The 14,896-nt window shown below is 35.3% G+C and overlaps 1 protein-coding gene across 5 annotated transcripts in view; it reads right to left on the bottom strand.

Moving 5' to 3' along the window:
• LOC120421100 (uncharacterized) overlaps window positions 1–14,896 on the bottom strand; it is a 239,509-nt gene that overhangs the window by 125,231 nt on the left and 99,382 nt on the right. For all 5 annotated transcript variants that reach the window (XM_052706688.1, XM_052706687.1, XM_052706685.1 and 2 more), the window contains exon 2: window positions 3,220–3,876. In XM_052706688.1, the coding sequence (XP_052562648.1) occupies window positions 3,220–3,533 (314 nt within the window). In that variant the 5' untranslated portion in view covers window positions 3,534–3,876. The remainder of the gene's footprint in view (window positions 1–3,219; window positions 3,877–14,896) is intronic.

Raw genomic sequence — 14,896 nt, 5'->3', positions numbered from 1 at the left:
ATTTTAAAAATTAAAATATAAAAAAAACAATGGTTAAAATATTTTCTAGGCCACGGATATTTGCAAAGGACCCCTTGAGCGTCCTTTCTACGAAGAAATTTTTTAGGTGCATTGATTTGTAATAATAATCTACTTCAGCCATGGTGTGATGCCCATGTACGTCTTAAATAAAAATCTTTGAAGCTTTAAAAAAAGTTTCTTTTAAAATGGTTATTTAAAAATCCAAGACGACTTTGATAGTCACTGTGCTTCTTATAAATGTCAGCCTTAAAGTGAGCGATCATTAAGACTAGGTTTCTTTTGATGATTCATTAAAAAAATAACAATGGAATATTTAAATTTATAAGCTCTTAATAAATTAAATGTAAATTTGAGTTTATGTAAATAAAACCAAATTTACTTACAAAATTGTTCTTCTAAAAATGCCTTCAGAACTGGAAAATTTTTTGATTTCTGTTTTAATAACATATAAAACTTGTTACCTAGAAACTTTTTCCGTTTTGTGATTCGAACTTATTTTCCTTGAGAAAAACTTGACAATTTGAGAGTATTTAATTAAGCCTATTTATCAATGTTTCCAAAATAATAGTTAACTAACTTTTGAAATATTTAAAAATATATAGAGTCGGAGTCAGAGCCAAAAATTTGTTTAAAGCTGGAGTCGGAGTCGGAGCCGGCTAGAGTTAGTAGGCCGAAGTTGGAGTCGGAGTCGGAGTCGGTTGGAGCTGAAAGCCGGAGCCGGAGTCGGAGTCGGAGTCAGCTAAACTCAGAAAGGCGGAGTCGGAGTCGCTTGAAATATGACCCGACTCAGTAGCCCTGTATTAAATTTCGTGAATTGAGGAGCATTTGACAAACTATTAACACATAAAAAGGATTCACGAAAACAAGAATAAACTAAGTATGGTTTTCAATTATCCTTTTCATAATAACGCCACTGATCAATGTGAGTGCAATGAGTTCAAGACCATGCAAATAAACGACGAGTTACGCAACGGTAAGTATACAACCATGGAAACCTCTTGGATGAAGCATTAGGCGAAACAGTTTTCAATTAATTACATTATCGCGTATAAATAAACAGCTCATTTACGCAGGAACGCGAGCAGGCGAGCGCATTAAGAGCAATTTCATTCGTAATTTATTATTCAACAGCTCCGACACCACCAAGGATCAAGGCTGCTCCGGGGAGGGCTTATTAAAGGATGGCGTTAAGGTGGTGGCTCCCGGGTTCCATGAAAAGTGCCGTTCCCAAGATGTGTACTGAGAGAGGGGAGGTTGTTTGTTTTTATTTTCAAAGTTGAAAAGCACGACAAGGGTGTAAAAAAATATTTGAAAAGAAATCGATTGTTTTTCGAACGGCTTTGCATCAAATAAATAAGAGTTTCAAACAGAAAATCATATTAAAAAAAGTAAATCGCTTCTTTAAAGCGATTCCACTAATGGTTCATGAGTATGAACGAACATAAATGGTTCCCAGAGTCCAAAAGTACAGTATGTGGCTAACTGGCTGTGGGTGGTGGCGTAATGGGGATTGCGTGCTGGTGTACTGTTTATTGGGCACTGAATCATGTCCCTCAGGTCATTCTCGAACATACACAATACACACACACAGTTGGAAAGTTGGATGGAAAGACAAAAAAGCAAACCACAAACGACCCTCCGGATGGGAATAATTAATGGTGTGATTGTTTAAACGCAGAATTTGCAGCCACCGCCACACTTTGAGGTTTAGGGTGATCCAAATGTGTTGAGTTGTGATGTGATTTTGATGAGGTTTGAAAGCGGTTATCCGTTACCTTTGTGTAAAATCAATATAGTTAAACAATTGAATAAATCAGCAAACTTTTTTCGATGAACCGTTCTGCGATTCCATTTAGCAAAAGTTATGCCGTCATCGATGGAATCAATCTTGCATTGAAATGGTGGTCATTGTGCGGTGCAAAAGCCATTTGTTTCCACATGCTATCGGCTGGATTCAATCATTGCAATCAATGTCGAGCTGAAAACAACGGCGACGAAAGGCTCGATTGTTGTCCGTTATTGTGTGCAAACAGGCCGTTGAATTGATTTTATTTGCTGAAAGCCATATGCTAAATTGAAAATTTATTTGCTATTTTAATGGAAATCGTGATCTGAAAATGTATGAATAACAGCACGAATGAACCGATGACATTGCTGAACCATAAAACAACAATACTTTGCTTGTATTATATTTGTGCATTGTTCATTTCGACTTTCGAATTATTTGCACCATGATTTAATTTAATTTAGTAGAAAAACCAACATAATCACTCGAGAAGCTCCTTTTTTCTGGTGACATCTAGTATCCTTGGAAAAGAACTTGATTTTCAATAAATGTGATTCGAAGATTTTTTTAAACTTTAATTTTTAAAGGGTTTAAATGGATGAAAATAAACAGTTTTATGCATGTTTCAATTGTGAAATTGGCTCAGGAATACGAATATGATAAAATTATCACCAGAAAATGGTATCTAATTGGTCCCCCGAGCAAAAACTTACAACAAAAAAAAAACACTAAAAGAAAAAGCCTCTATTTTATAATTTAAACTGCCTTACCCAAATTGTTATAAGTCTTAGATGGTAGTCCCAGATGTCCCAGATGAAATATTGTGGTACATAGACAGTTATCTTTGTTAAAAGTTCTTTTGAGGAAAACGTCCACATCTTAAAAATAAATCAAATACATTTCAAAAGAATTGTTCAAATTGTTCGTTCAACCGATAAAAATTCAGGAGAATTCAGACATCGTACAATGTTACTATATATTAACCGGTAAAGAGAGTAGCTTTACTAAATATAAGCTAAAACATCTGTCGTTGCCTTAAACTGCTTGAGTATACCTATTTTTTTCATATTCGTAAATAAAATTAGCTAACTTCAACAACCCAGCGTCTCCTTCATAATTCACCACTCAAAAATGTTCAATGGAGACGCATGGTTTTCTACCAACAACGGTATTGACCCAAACCACCCGCCTGCCAAGTTAATCTATCAGAGCTGCAATTACGATTGCATCTTGCATCACGAGATTGAAACCTAAACAGCGGACCGAACGCTTTTGGTTTAGTCCATTGACCATGACAGTGGCAAACCACGCCACAAAAAAATTGCCATTCACTCGCTCTGCATTCGTAACCTTGGGATAAAAATAGGCACGAAGTGTCTACGGTAAAACTCGTTGGTATATATAGCACCTACCTTAGCTTCCTATTTCTGTGCACCGAAATGATAACGAGTGCATTTCCTAGCACAGCCCCGATGATGATGGATCCGAAGATTAAGCTTTTCATGCACAGGACGCTCACTTCGATGGCCCGTTTGCTGGAGGTGAGCTCCGTCGGTCCGATGGTGGCCAGATCAGTGATGACCGTGCTGGCCAGCGACGACGTTCCGTTTGGATTTCCCATGGTGGCGGACGACAAATTGGTGACCACGGGCGAGTCCAGCGTCGCCACCATCGTCACCGGTCCCGGAACCTGCTCCACTCCGGCAAGCATCGCTCTGAGGGCCATCAATGCCAGCTGACGGCGACCACGGTGGCCATTGGCATCGAATCGCTTAAATTCTGGATCTACGACGATATATTTACACAAACACACTTACACGGACAGACACACCAACACACATATGGGAGCCACCTTCTTCGCTTAATGTGACTTTTGACTTTCTTTTTTTTTTCCTCACCCTGTTTCACTGTGAGAAAATCTATTTCCCCTTTTTACGATGCACTTAGCTCTAATTACACGGGTAATTAAATTATTATTTCTTTTTTTCCTTAGCTTTTCCACTCTCCAGCGAGGTTCCCACGGAATTACACTGATCTTCGGTTAAGAATGTGCACCCACAACACTTTCGCTGAAAGGAGTAATTCATTGGGTTTGATGGTTATAATATTGCCGAGTCTGGCAGTGTTGCTGGTAATTTTGTTAGATGCCAGTGTAACAAAAAAGTATTGTCAGTCGTTGTTTTACGGGAAAAGTTACAGAGAAATTTTGAATAGAAACTAAATTAAACCATTAATCATACACTTAATACAAACAGATTTAAAATATTGTCCAATTCGCAAAGCAAAGAACATTATCATATCCCAGGATAATTTAATTCAAACTAATGTTTACTGAAAAAAATAATTCCACCCTAATGTCTCAACATACTTCGTATGTAAGGGTTTTCAAATAAATATAAACAAAGCGAGGTCCAAAACATATCTCTGCTCTGCTGAGACAACATTTTATCAAATAGAATATCTTACTCAAAACGAAACGGGTAAGTAAACTCTCAAAAGAATATCAGTTAAAATAATTTTGTTTTCAAAATTTGTTATTTATATGGTCATTCCACTAATTTGGAACACAAACAAATAAATAACAAGGACACTTCTCTTTTGACCTAACCATTTTAGAGACTTGTTTTAGTATTTTTTTTGCTACCTATTTCATAAGTAAAAGTTGTATTTTTCATCAAAATACTACATATAAAGAATATAAGATAAAGTGCTGCAATACACTACTTGCAAACATCCTGTTCCATAATTGTGGGTTGTTCTTACGACTCCAAGAATTATGAAACACCTGTATTTGATGGAAAATCAGCAAAAGCCTCTGTCACAAATATGCGAAATTCAATCAATTTATGAAAATATATTCGTTTCCCTAAGTCTCCGAACTGTGGTCTAACAATTCAAAGTTTTAAAAATAGTTTCAAAAATCTTTTTGATAGATTTTTGAAGGAGATTTTTTTCAGTAGGTGACCTTCATATTATTTTATGAAATGTTTGTTCCTTAATTAAATTTTTCAGGAATTTCCAGTAACTTTTTAATTTGTTTCACATTTATGATGTATACTTGAACCATTAGCTTTGGATGAGACAACTAAGAATGTCAAAACGTATGCTGGGACATAACAAACATAACTCTATACATTATATATAATGTAATGTAAAACACGGCCACGGATGACTCCATAAAAAAAACAGAACATTGCCAAAGTCACATGATGAAGGTTAAATAATCATCATCAATATTTTCTTAAAATGTATGAGTTCAAGCTTTTTGAAAATACAAAGTTTGTAAACACGTGGATTTTTTGGTATTTTTTCAGATCGAAGCCTATCTAGACGCGGGGCTGCAATAAAATTCTAAGATTGCCAATCTTACAATTAATATAGATCGTCCAATTTCCCGTCGCGGGAAAAGATGAACTTTTTTTTTGTTTTATTCGGTTCAACTTTGAACTTATCAGTTCGTCTGAAAATTTCATGACAAGGTTTTATTCAGGTTATATTAATTTCTGAAGCATTCTGAACTGGGAATAGATCTTTGGGCTGTGTTGGGCAACGAAAACTACGATATTATGGAATCAAAATAAACTACTATAATTCTGGTAAGTTTTTTAGACAAAAATTGTTGTTTTATCATTTAAATATAAGGTACAAATTTCCGCCTAAATCAACATTAAGCTTTTTTTAAGTTTTTGTTTACCATGACCAAATTGGATGGACAATTGGTATCATTAAATGACTTGCTGTGCAAGAGAATATAGGTTAATTGTTTAACAGTTTTCGAGGAATAGTTTAAAGTTGAAAATTTAAAGAGCACTAGAGCTACCAAGGCCGTAAAAAGTTTAAATACAGTATGTAAAAAAAGTATTTACACCCCTTGGGCACTATGAACATATTGTGATGAAACATCTAAACAATTTAATGTTGACAGAAACCTAATACTACGTTTTGTTCAGAAACTCATGCCAAACATTTTGCTACAAAAAGCTCACGAAAGGATGAATTCTATAAAAAGTTATATAACAAATACTATTACAAAAATAAAAAAAAAGTGCAAAAAAAGTTTGTATAACTTTCGAAAAACTAACATGAATAAAGTTATTTGTTGACAAATCACCATTAATCCAGTCTTCCTACTCCAAATAGGCATCGTTGAATGATTAAAAAAATAATTTGGATTGAATATAAAGTTTACTAACTACTTAGTATAAAAGTTTATATAACTCTGGAAATTATAAATAAAACTTATCTAAACTTAATTTTGCAAACTTTTAATTCATCCAAATGTCAATATATTACCATATAATTGCTAAATAAACATTTTGGAGTGGGTATAACTCCATTTTGGGGGTATTTGTATCGATAGAATAGATTTTGCGTTGGAATTTCGTGCCAACCCGGAATTACGTCGTCGGAAAATCCGCTGGCATTCGAACCGGTCCACGATTCACTAGTCAACCTATGTGGCGTCGGAAAGGGCAAAAAATTTTCGATCTTTTGATATCCAAACATTTAGGTTTTTTATAAAACTCACGATTTTGAATACCTGGGCAAAAAGTAAGTTTGATCCACGAGAACAAAAACTACGAAATTCCATACATTTTTGGCATGTTGCTCAAACGAAACCATAACAACGTTTTTACCTAGGTATTTAAAAACGTGGGTTTATAGAACACTTCGATGTTTGGGTATCAAAAGATCGAAAATTTTATGCCCTTTCCGATGCCACATAGGTTGACTTATGAATCGTGGACCGGCTCGGATGCCGGCGGATTTTCCGACGACCTAAATCCGGGTTGGTACGAAATTCTAAAGAAAAATCTATTCTATCGATACAAAGACCCCCAAAACGGTGTAAAACCCACTCCAAAATGTTTATTTAGCAATTCTTTGGTAATATATTGACATTTAGTTGAATTAAAAGTTTGCCAAATTAAGATTAGATAAGTTTTATTTATAATTTCCAGAGTTATATAAACTTTTATGCTAAGTAGTTAGTAAACTTTATATTCAATCCTAATTATATTTTAATCAGTCAACGATGCCTATTTGGAGTTGGAAGACTGGATATATGGTGATTTGCCAACAAATAACTTTATTTGTGTTAATTTTTCGAAGATGTACAAACTTTTTTTGAACCTTTTTTTAATTTTTGTAATAGTATTTGTTATACCTATAACTTTTTATAGAAATAATCTTTTCATGAGCTATTTGTAGCAACATTTTCGGCATGAGTTTCTGAACAAAACGTTGTACTAGGTTTCTGCCCAAGTAACATTTTTTCCAGGAGTTCTACAAGAGCTCTACAAAATAGCTACAGCATAGCAGTTTGGACCGCAGTAGGATAAAATTCTCTTCAAAACTTCTTCAGGAGTTTGGAAGAGTACTTGAAAAGAGTTTTATCCTACCGCGGTCCAAAGTGCTATGCTGTAGCTATCTTGAAGAGCTCTTGTAGAACTCCTGGAAAAAATGTTACTTGGGTGTCAAACTTTATATTGTTTACATGTTTCATCACAAAATGTGCATAGTTCCCAAGGGGTGTAAATACTTTTTTTATATACTGTATGAAAAAAAAACATCTAAACTACTTTTACTGCTTTGAAAATCCTTATAGCCTTTAAGTTGAATTATAAAAACAAATCATTAAAAAACTACTTCGTATTTTGTAGAAGATGTATAGAACAATGTTCGATTTATTTCAAATTTCCCGTTTCCCGAGAAATTGGACGCTTTAAAATAATATCTTTTAGTTATGATATCTTGTCAAAATGAAAGCAAATCACAAATTGCATACATGTGCTTTTCTTTGCTCTACAAATTTGTGAACCATTCCAATATAAAAAAAAACGTTACTTAATCCACCCTTAGGTGGTTGATGCCTTCCTCACATTTAGAGAGTAATGCTATCCAAAATAGATACAAAAGGATGGACCTTTCAGTGTTCTATCAACTTGATTGATTATTCATACCATCAGATTGGGTAGTCAGATCTTCATAATTCAGGGTACTTATGTGCTTATAACTTTTGATAGGGGAGCAGTTCTCTAGGATTTCGGTCATTCGAATTTTTTTGTATTTTTTAATCCGACTGAAACTTTTTTGGTGCCTTCGGTATGCCCAAAGAAGCCATTTTGCATCATTAGTTTGTCCATATAATTTTCCATACAATTTTGGCAGCTGTCCATACAAAAATGATGTATGAAAATTAAAAAATCTGTATCTTTTGAAGGAATTTTTTGATCGATTTGGTGTCTTGCGCAAAGTTGTAGGTATGGATATGGACTACACTGGAAAAAAAAAATACACGGTAAAAAAAATTTGGTGATTTTTTTATTTAACTTTTTATCACTAAAACTTGATTTACAAAAAAACACTATTTTTAATTTTTTTAATTTTTTGATATGTTTTAGAGGACATAAAATGCCAACTTTTCAGAAATTCCCAGGTTGTGCAAAAAATCATTGACCGAGTTATAAATTTTTTAATCAATACTGATTTTTTCAAAAAATCGAAATTTTGGTCGCAAAAATTTTTTAACTTCATTTTTCGATGTAAAATTGAATTTGCAATCAAAAAGTACTTCAGTGAAATTTTGATAAAGTGCACCGTTTTCAAGTTATAGCCATTTTTATGTAACTTTTTTCAAAATAGTCGCAGTTTTTAATTTTTAAAAATTAGTGCACATGTTTGCCCACTTTTGAAATTTTTTTTTTGAAAAGCTGAGAAAAATCTCTATATTTTGCTTCTTCGGACTTTGTTGATACGACCTTTAGTTGCTGAGATATTGCAATGCAAAGGTTTAAAAACAGGAAAATTGATGTTTTCTAAGTCTCACCCAAACAACCCACCATTTTCTATCGTCAATATCTCAGCAACTAATGGTCCGATTTTCAATGTTAATATATGAAACATTTGTGAAATTTTCCGATCTTTTCGAAAAAAATATTTTCAAAAGTTTCTTATCAAGACTAACATTTCAAAAAGACCAAACATTCAATATTACGCCCTTTTGATATGTTAGTCTTGATTTGAAAATTTTGAAAATATTTTTTTCGAAAAGATCGGAAAATTTCACAAATGTTTCATATATTAACATTGAAAACCGGACCATTAGTTGCTGAGATATTGACGATAGTAAATGGTGGGTTGTTTGGGTGAGACTTAGAAAACATCAATTTTCCTGTTTTTAAACCTTTGCATTGCAATATCTCAGCAACTAAAGGTCGTATCAACAAAGTCCGAAGAAGCAAAATATAGAGAATTTTCTCAGCTTTTCAAAAATATTTTTTTCAAAACTGGGCAAACATGTGCACTAATTTAAAAAAATGAAAACTGCGACTATTTTCAAAAAAGTCACTTAAATATGGCTATAACTTGAAAACGGTGCACTTTATCAAAATTTCACTGAAGTACTTTTTGATTGCAAATTTGATTTTACATCAAAAAATGAAGTTGAACATTTTTTTGGACTAGAATTTCGATTTTTTGAAAAAATCAGTATTGATTAAAAAATTAATAACTCGGTCAATGATTTTTTGCACAACTTGGAAATTTCTGAAAAGTTGGCATTTTATGTCCTCTAAAACATATAAAAAAATAAAAAAAAATAAAAATAGTGTTTTTTTGTAAATCAAGTTTTAGTGATAAAAAGTTAAATAAAAAAATCACCAAATTTTTTTTACCGTGTATTATTTTTTTCCAGTGTAGTCCATATCCATACCTACAACTTTGCCGAAGACACCAAATCGATCAAAAAATTCCTTCAAAAGATACAGATTTTTGAATTTTCATACATCATTTTTGTATGGACAGCTGCCAAAATTGTATGGAAAATTATATGGACAAACTAATGATGCAAAATGGCTTCTTTGGGCATACCGAAGGCACCAAAAAAGTTTCAGTCGGATTAAAAAATACAAAAATTAAAATTGAAGAAAAAAGACCGATTTCGTAGAGAATTGCTCAGGGTTGTCAGATCTTCAATCTTTTGAACTCGTTGAAAAGGTCTTTTAATGACCTATCCAACAGGTCCGGGCAACGTTTTCATCAAATTATCTGAGATCTGGCCTCTAAAAAGTGCATAAATAACACTTAAGTGCGCATAACTTTTGATAAAAAAAGGTCTGAATACCTTTCTAAAAGTGTATAACATGAAGGGGTTTCTTACAAAAACCACCCTTTTTACAATCTTTCGGACTTTTGTTAAAATCTCTCTTATTGATCTTCTAAACTCTCTGATCAGGTCCGAACTGAAGAGTTCTTGTAAAATTGTTGAATTTTTGCTACTTAGGATAAACTTTTCGAATAAACAATGGAACAAGTTTCTATACATTACGTGCAATGAGTTTTTCCTGTCGCTGCAAAAATAAACAAGAAAGTTACATGGTATTGCTTTTGCTCTGAAACATAATTAAACCAGCAACACTGCCCCGTAAGTTCAAACATTTGGTGGCACATTCCACGCCCACATGACACGGCGTTATGAGAAACCCGTGAGAAACTCTTCACACATCAAGTGCTGAAATGAAATTTTACGACCTAACCAATACAGAACCCCCCTCCAAACCCCCCTCCAAACCCCCACCAAAACACACACACAGCGACCACCACCACCTCGGCGGCGAGTCCGTTATCAGCTTCCGTCCAATGGGCTGTAATAATTTTCACTGTTGTTGACACTGTAAACAGGCGGGCGGCCACCAGCAACTCCAGCTCATGTCTCGACTGGTCACCACCGGGCATCGTCATAACTTCCCGACCCGGGTGTGTGATCATCATTAGGACTGCAGGACCCTGTCAGTACCAGCTGCCCAGCCAGAGGGTCGGTCAGTTCATCGCGAGTTAGGTCCAGCGCACTTCCGCTTCGTTCCGCTAATCATCGTTTCTGTGTTGACGGTTCACGTATACAACATTCACTTCTCTTTTAAGCTTGACTAGTTTCCCGACCTCCCGAGTTTGTATGAAAAAAGTGGGTGGCTTTCACAGGATATTACCTTCTTTCCCGGATTCCCTTGCGGTGGCTGCTAGGGTGACAAGATTATAAGATTTTTTATGTTATGAAAATGTTTCTAATTTTTTAAGTGTTGAATTTTTTTTGTCGATTTTATGAACATTTGTTTCAAAATTGGCAGATCGGGTTAGAGCTTTCTTGAGGTAAAATTTAAGCTAATTTGAGGTTAGTTTTGAGGTACTTTTTTGCCAACCTCATTTTAAGCTAAATCTTCTACTTAGTTTGGTCACCCTAGCGTCCACGTCGTCACAAAAAAAAGCTCGCAATATAAATGGTAATAATCATTTCACACGCAGCTCGCGGGTGGCCACTTGGTTCATAACTGTCCACGAAGGTGACGACGCTCAACGTCCACTTTGGCTAAATTGACTTTTCTGCTGCTGCTTTTGGACGCTCCTCTTGCCGTTCCGTTAAACAGTTTTAATTAAAATCGTGGGGAGCACGCCCGGCGCACAGTGTCGAAAAATGGCGTCACTCACCCCGTCCACCACCCACCCCCAACAACAACAAAGAAGACAAACTAGGTGGACACGACACGGGGTTTGCTATTCTTCTTGCTGCTGACCGACGAGGCACAGTGACTACGGAAGCCCCTGGCGATGGTCACATCAGGCAGAACGTTACGACGATGCAACACACGACCGACGGACGGAACGCCGAGTACTGCAGCAAGAATTGCAACCTGAAACGAAAGGGTAGAGAGAGAGTTGTTATTGCGATACGTTTTTGTTTGTTTTCGTAAACACGATATGCACAACAGTCAGTTGTTTATAATGATGGAATAATTAATTGTATGAAACTTTGAAAGAACTTTGTGTAGATTTGATTGTTATCATAATTTAACCAATGCATAACAGCCAGGGTGTGACTTTTGACAAACCAATTAGACTTATGGACCTCATGTCGGATAGATTGAGACTGGTTCGGTGATATAACTCATATGCATACATCTTGTGTGGGAATCGTGTTTGGAACCCAATCAACTGTACAACTCCAGACAAACAAGTGCCGTCTTATAGGCCTACAGGGCAAAACATTTGACTGACTATTGACCTACGGGAGAAAGGATGTTGGAGGCTGTTGTAAAACATTATTGTGGGGGGGAGGGGGGGGGGGGTACAGCGATTGTCCACGCTTCATACAAAAAAGATTTGTTTTGTATGGAAACTGTCCACGGGGGGGAAAGGGGGGGAGCTATAAGAAAAATCAATCCTGTTCCGAATTTGTATAGCACATTTTTAAGTGTTTCAAAAAATCATTCAAATGAAACGAGAATTAGATTTCATGAAGTTTTATGAAAAAGCTAGTAATTTTAAGATTTTTAAGGGGTTTTTTTCAAATTGATGATGATGGCCCTCCACTTACCCCGCCCATGGGAATAGTAGAGTGTCTGATTTATCTGGTTAGATATTTTGTTTAGTTAATTCACATATTATTTTCATTGTTATGTTGCTATTATTATTTATTCTTTAAGCCAATGCGCGTCCATCAACCTGAAAATTTTTTTTTTGCTAATTCTATCATCATCATTTTATATTCACACAATTTTTACACTAAAAAAAAGTCACTTAATCTTCACTTAACTAGCACTCAAATCATATACCAACATTTTCTTTTACAAAACCTAATGTCTGCCTTTTGAACACCGCAAAGTTCTTTTCATTTTTAAAGTCTCTAGGCAATGTATTGTATAGTTTTATACCTTTATAAAATAATGAATTGTGTGTGCTTGTTAAAAGAAACGATGCTGCTCTTATTTCTGAAGCCATACGAGTGTTGTGCTGATGAATGTCTGAACAGACTGTGAACAGACACGGACCAGGTCTTTTGTTTTGCTGCGGTTTACAGCATGGATGTAAGTTTTTATGGAGTATTGACAAAATAGTAGTTTATGCAACAAGGTGCAAAAACAAGATTTTTTCAACATGAGTCGCACATTTATCCAAACCCCTTCCCCCCCCCCCCCCCCCTCCCCTACAGTGACCACGTGGTTTTAAATGGTCCCACAGAAAAGAAGGCTGTTTCGTCTTTCAAGAATGACAGGAAAAGGAAGTAGTTTCACGACGGAATCGCAAAAAAATATTTTTACACTGTAAAAAACATGTAGCAAACTTTCCAAACCAATTTCGATCACAAGCATTGATGAGGATAATCACGAAATTTTCTGAATCCTGCCGTTAAAACAAATTATTTTCGTCCAACCACACTTTGGTTTCATCCCTACCACAACATACCAACCTCACACACACACACACACACACACACACACACACACACACACACACACACACACACAAACTCGTTACCCAACGCAATGCAAATGGGGTGGTTAAATTCCTTTTTCCCTTTCCCTTTACTTTTGCGGACAGCTACACTTTTCTGTCTACCTCATTATCGTTGTGGTGCTCAAAACCGACAGACCCAGCCTACAAAAAAAACGCAACCCCCCAAGGTGAACTTACGTTACACAGTTTAAAAAAATCACCTTAATTTGACTGATCAACATGCGTTTATTTTTTGTTTAAAGTGTTAATAAAACAGTTCAACGATAGTCTTTTCCAAACCACCATCATTTCTGGTTTTGTCATTTTGTGTTACTAAGAAGAAGGTCAAGTAGATACATGTGATGGCATTGGGGATAGGTCGACGGTAACATTTCAATAGGCATCATGTACATTTTGACACTTTCTGGGTTGTTGCATATTCTGAAAGTACTCCTAATAAGCTACCTCTCCACCAAAAATGAGCAAAAGTTACTTCAGTAAAGTCTGTTTAATCATGATTTTAAATAAAGTAACATAAACAAAATCTCTGCCATCAGCAGTCCCTGTTTATATAGCCCTGTCAACCAGTCAAATAAAAGACTACATGAACCTCGTGACGAAAAAAAAAGCATCATGAAAAAAGCGCCATGTACATTCGGCAAAGAAAAACGAATCATAACAAAGCGCCCCCTTCAATGACAGCAGGGTGATATCGACGTTGGTGATTTCAAACGAAGTTATGTTTGTTTTTCTCAAATAAAATTACGGAAATAATGTTTTATTGAATTTGGATGATCAAGTATCAATAAAAGCAACGTTTTTCATCGTTTGTTATCATTAGAACATCTTATTTTGCTTTTATATTAAAATAGGAATTGAAAATGGATACTCAACATTCAAATGCGTTTTTCTCAAAAAGGATGGTGTGTACATGATGCTTTTTGAAATGTTGGCATCGAAGTATTCACAGATAAGTATTAGGAATCCAAACACAGACTATCGATATCGATTATTATTACTTCTCATAACATTCCAGGAATCTAATTCGAGTATGATTAAATAATTTAACGCTTGTGAGTCCTTTTAAATCCCCCCGTAGTCCACCCAATTGTGCAATTGCCAATATTTCAGCCCATTACCCCATAATTAGCTGTGCGATTGCTCACGTGTCAAGTGCGCTATACAAGAGGAACATTCATATGTTCGTTGACATCGTCGGTCTGTCTAGCAGAAATTCCACAGTGGAGTACGCAAAAGTGGGTTAATCCGTGTACAGCCATCCCTCATATTCGGAACAGTTTACAGATCGGCCAATGTTCAAAAAATCATAGCAAATCAATAATTGAACTTAATGATTCGCTTTGACCTTCATTTGGAAGCTTTTCTTGCGATCTTTCGAATGCTATATCGAACAACTGCAAATTTCAACTTTTATATCAAGTTTTTGAAGTAAAACTTTGACCCTCGAAATCCACAAATTCGGAACACTTTTTTCTTACGGATGTAAACAAACTTTGGATCTCTCCAGGAGTACATATTTGTAACAAAATAATGACTTCACACACTGCAACCAGTTTCACTCAAGCTTAGTGATGTTTTATCCATGGTCTGATAACTTTTATTGTGAAAATATCAGTTAAATTCAGGTGTTCCACAATTGTGGGAGGCACAATAACATCCCACAATCATGGAACAGGCAATTTGGAGGCAGTGTTTTGCTGCTCTGAATGAAATAGTCTTGAGATGCAGTTTTTTGTTTTAAAATTATTACTTTTACTAGTGAAATAGCCAGAAAATGTCCAAATAAAGGTCCTAAAAATA

This window comes from Culex pipiens, chromosome 1 (assembly GCF_016801865.2).
Source record: "Culex pipiens pallens isolate TS chromosome 1, TS_CPP_V2, whole genome shotgun sequence".
Taxonomy (NCBI): domain Eukaryota; kingdom Metazoa; phylum Arthropoda; class Insecta; order Diptera; family Culicidae; genus Culex; species Culex pipiens.
The sequence above is the reverse complement of the archived record's forward strand: the minus strand, read 5'-3'. Positions and strand labels throughout refer to the sequence as shown.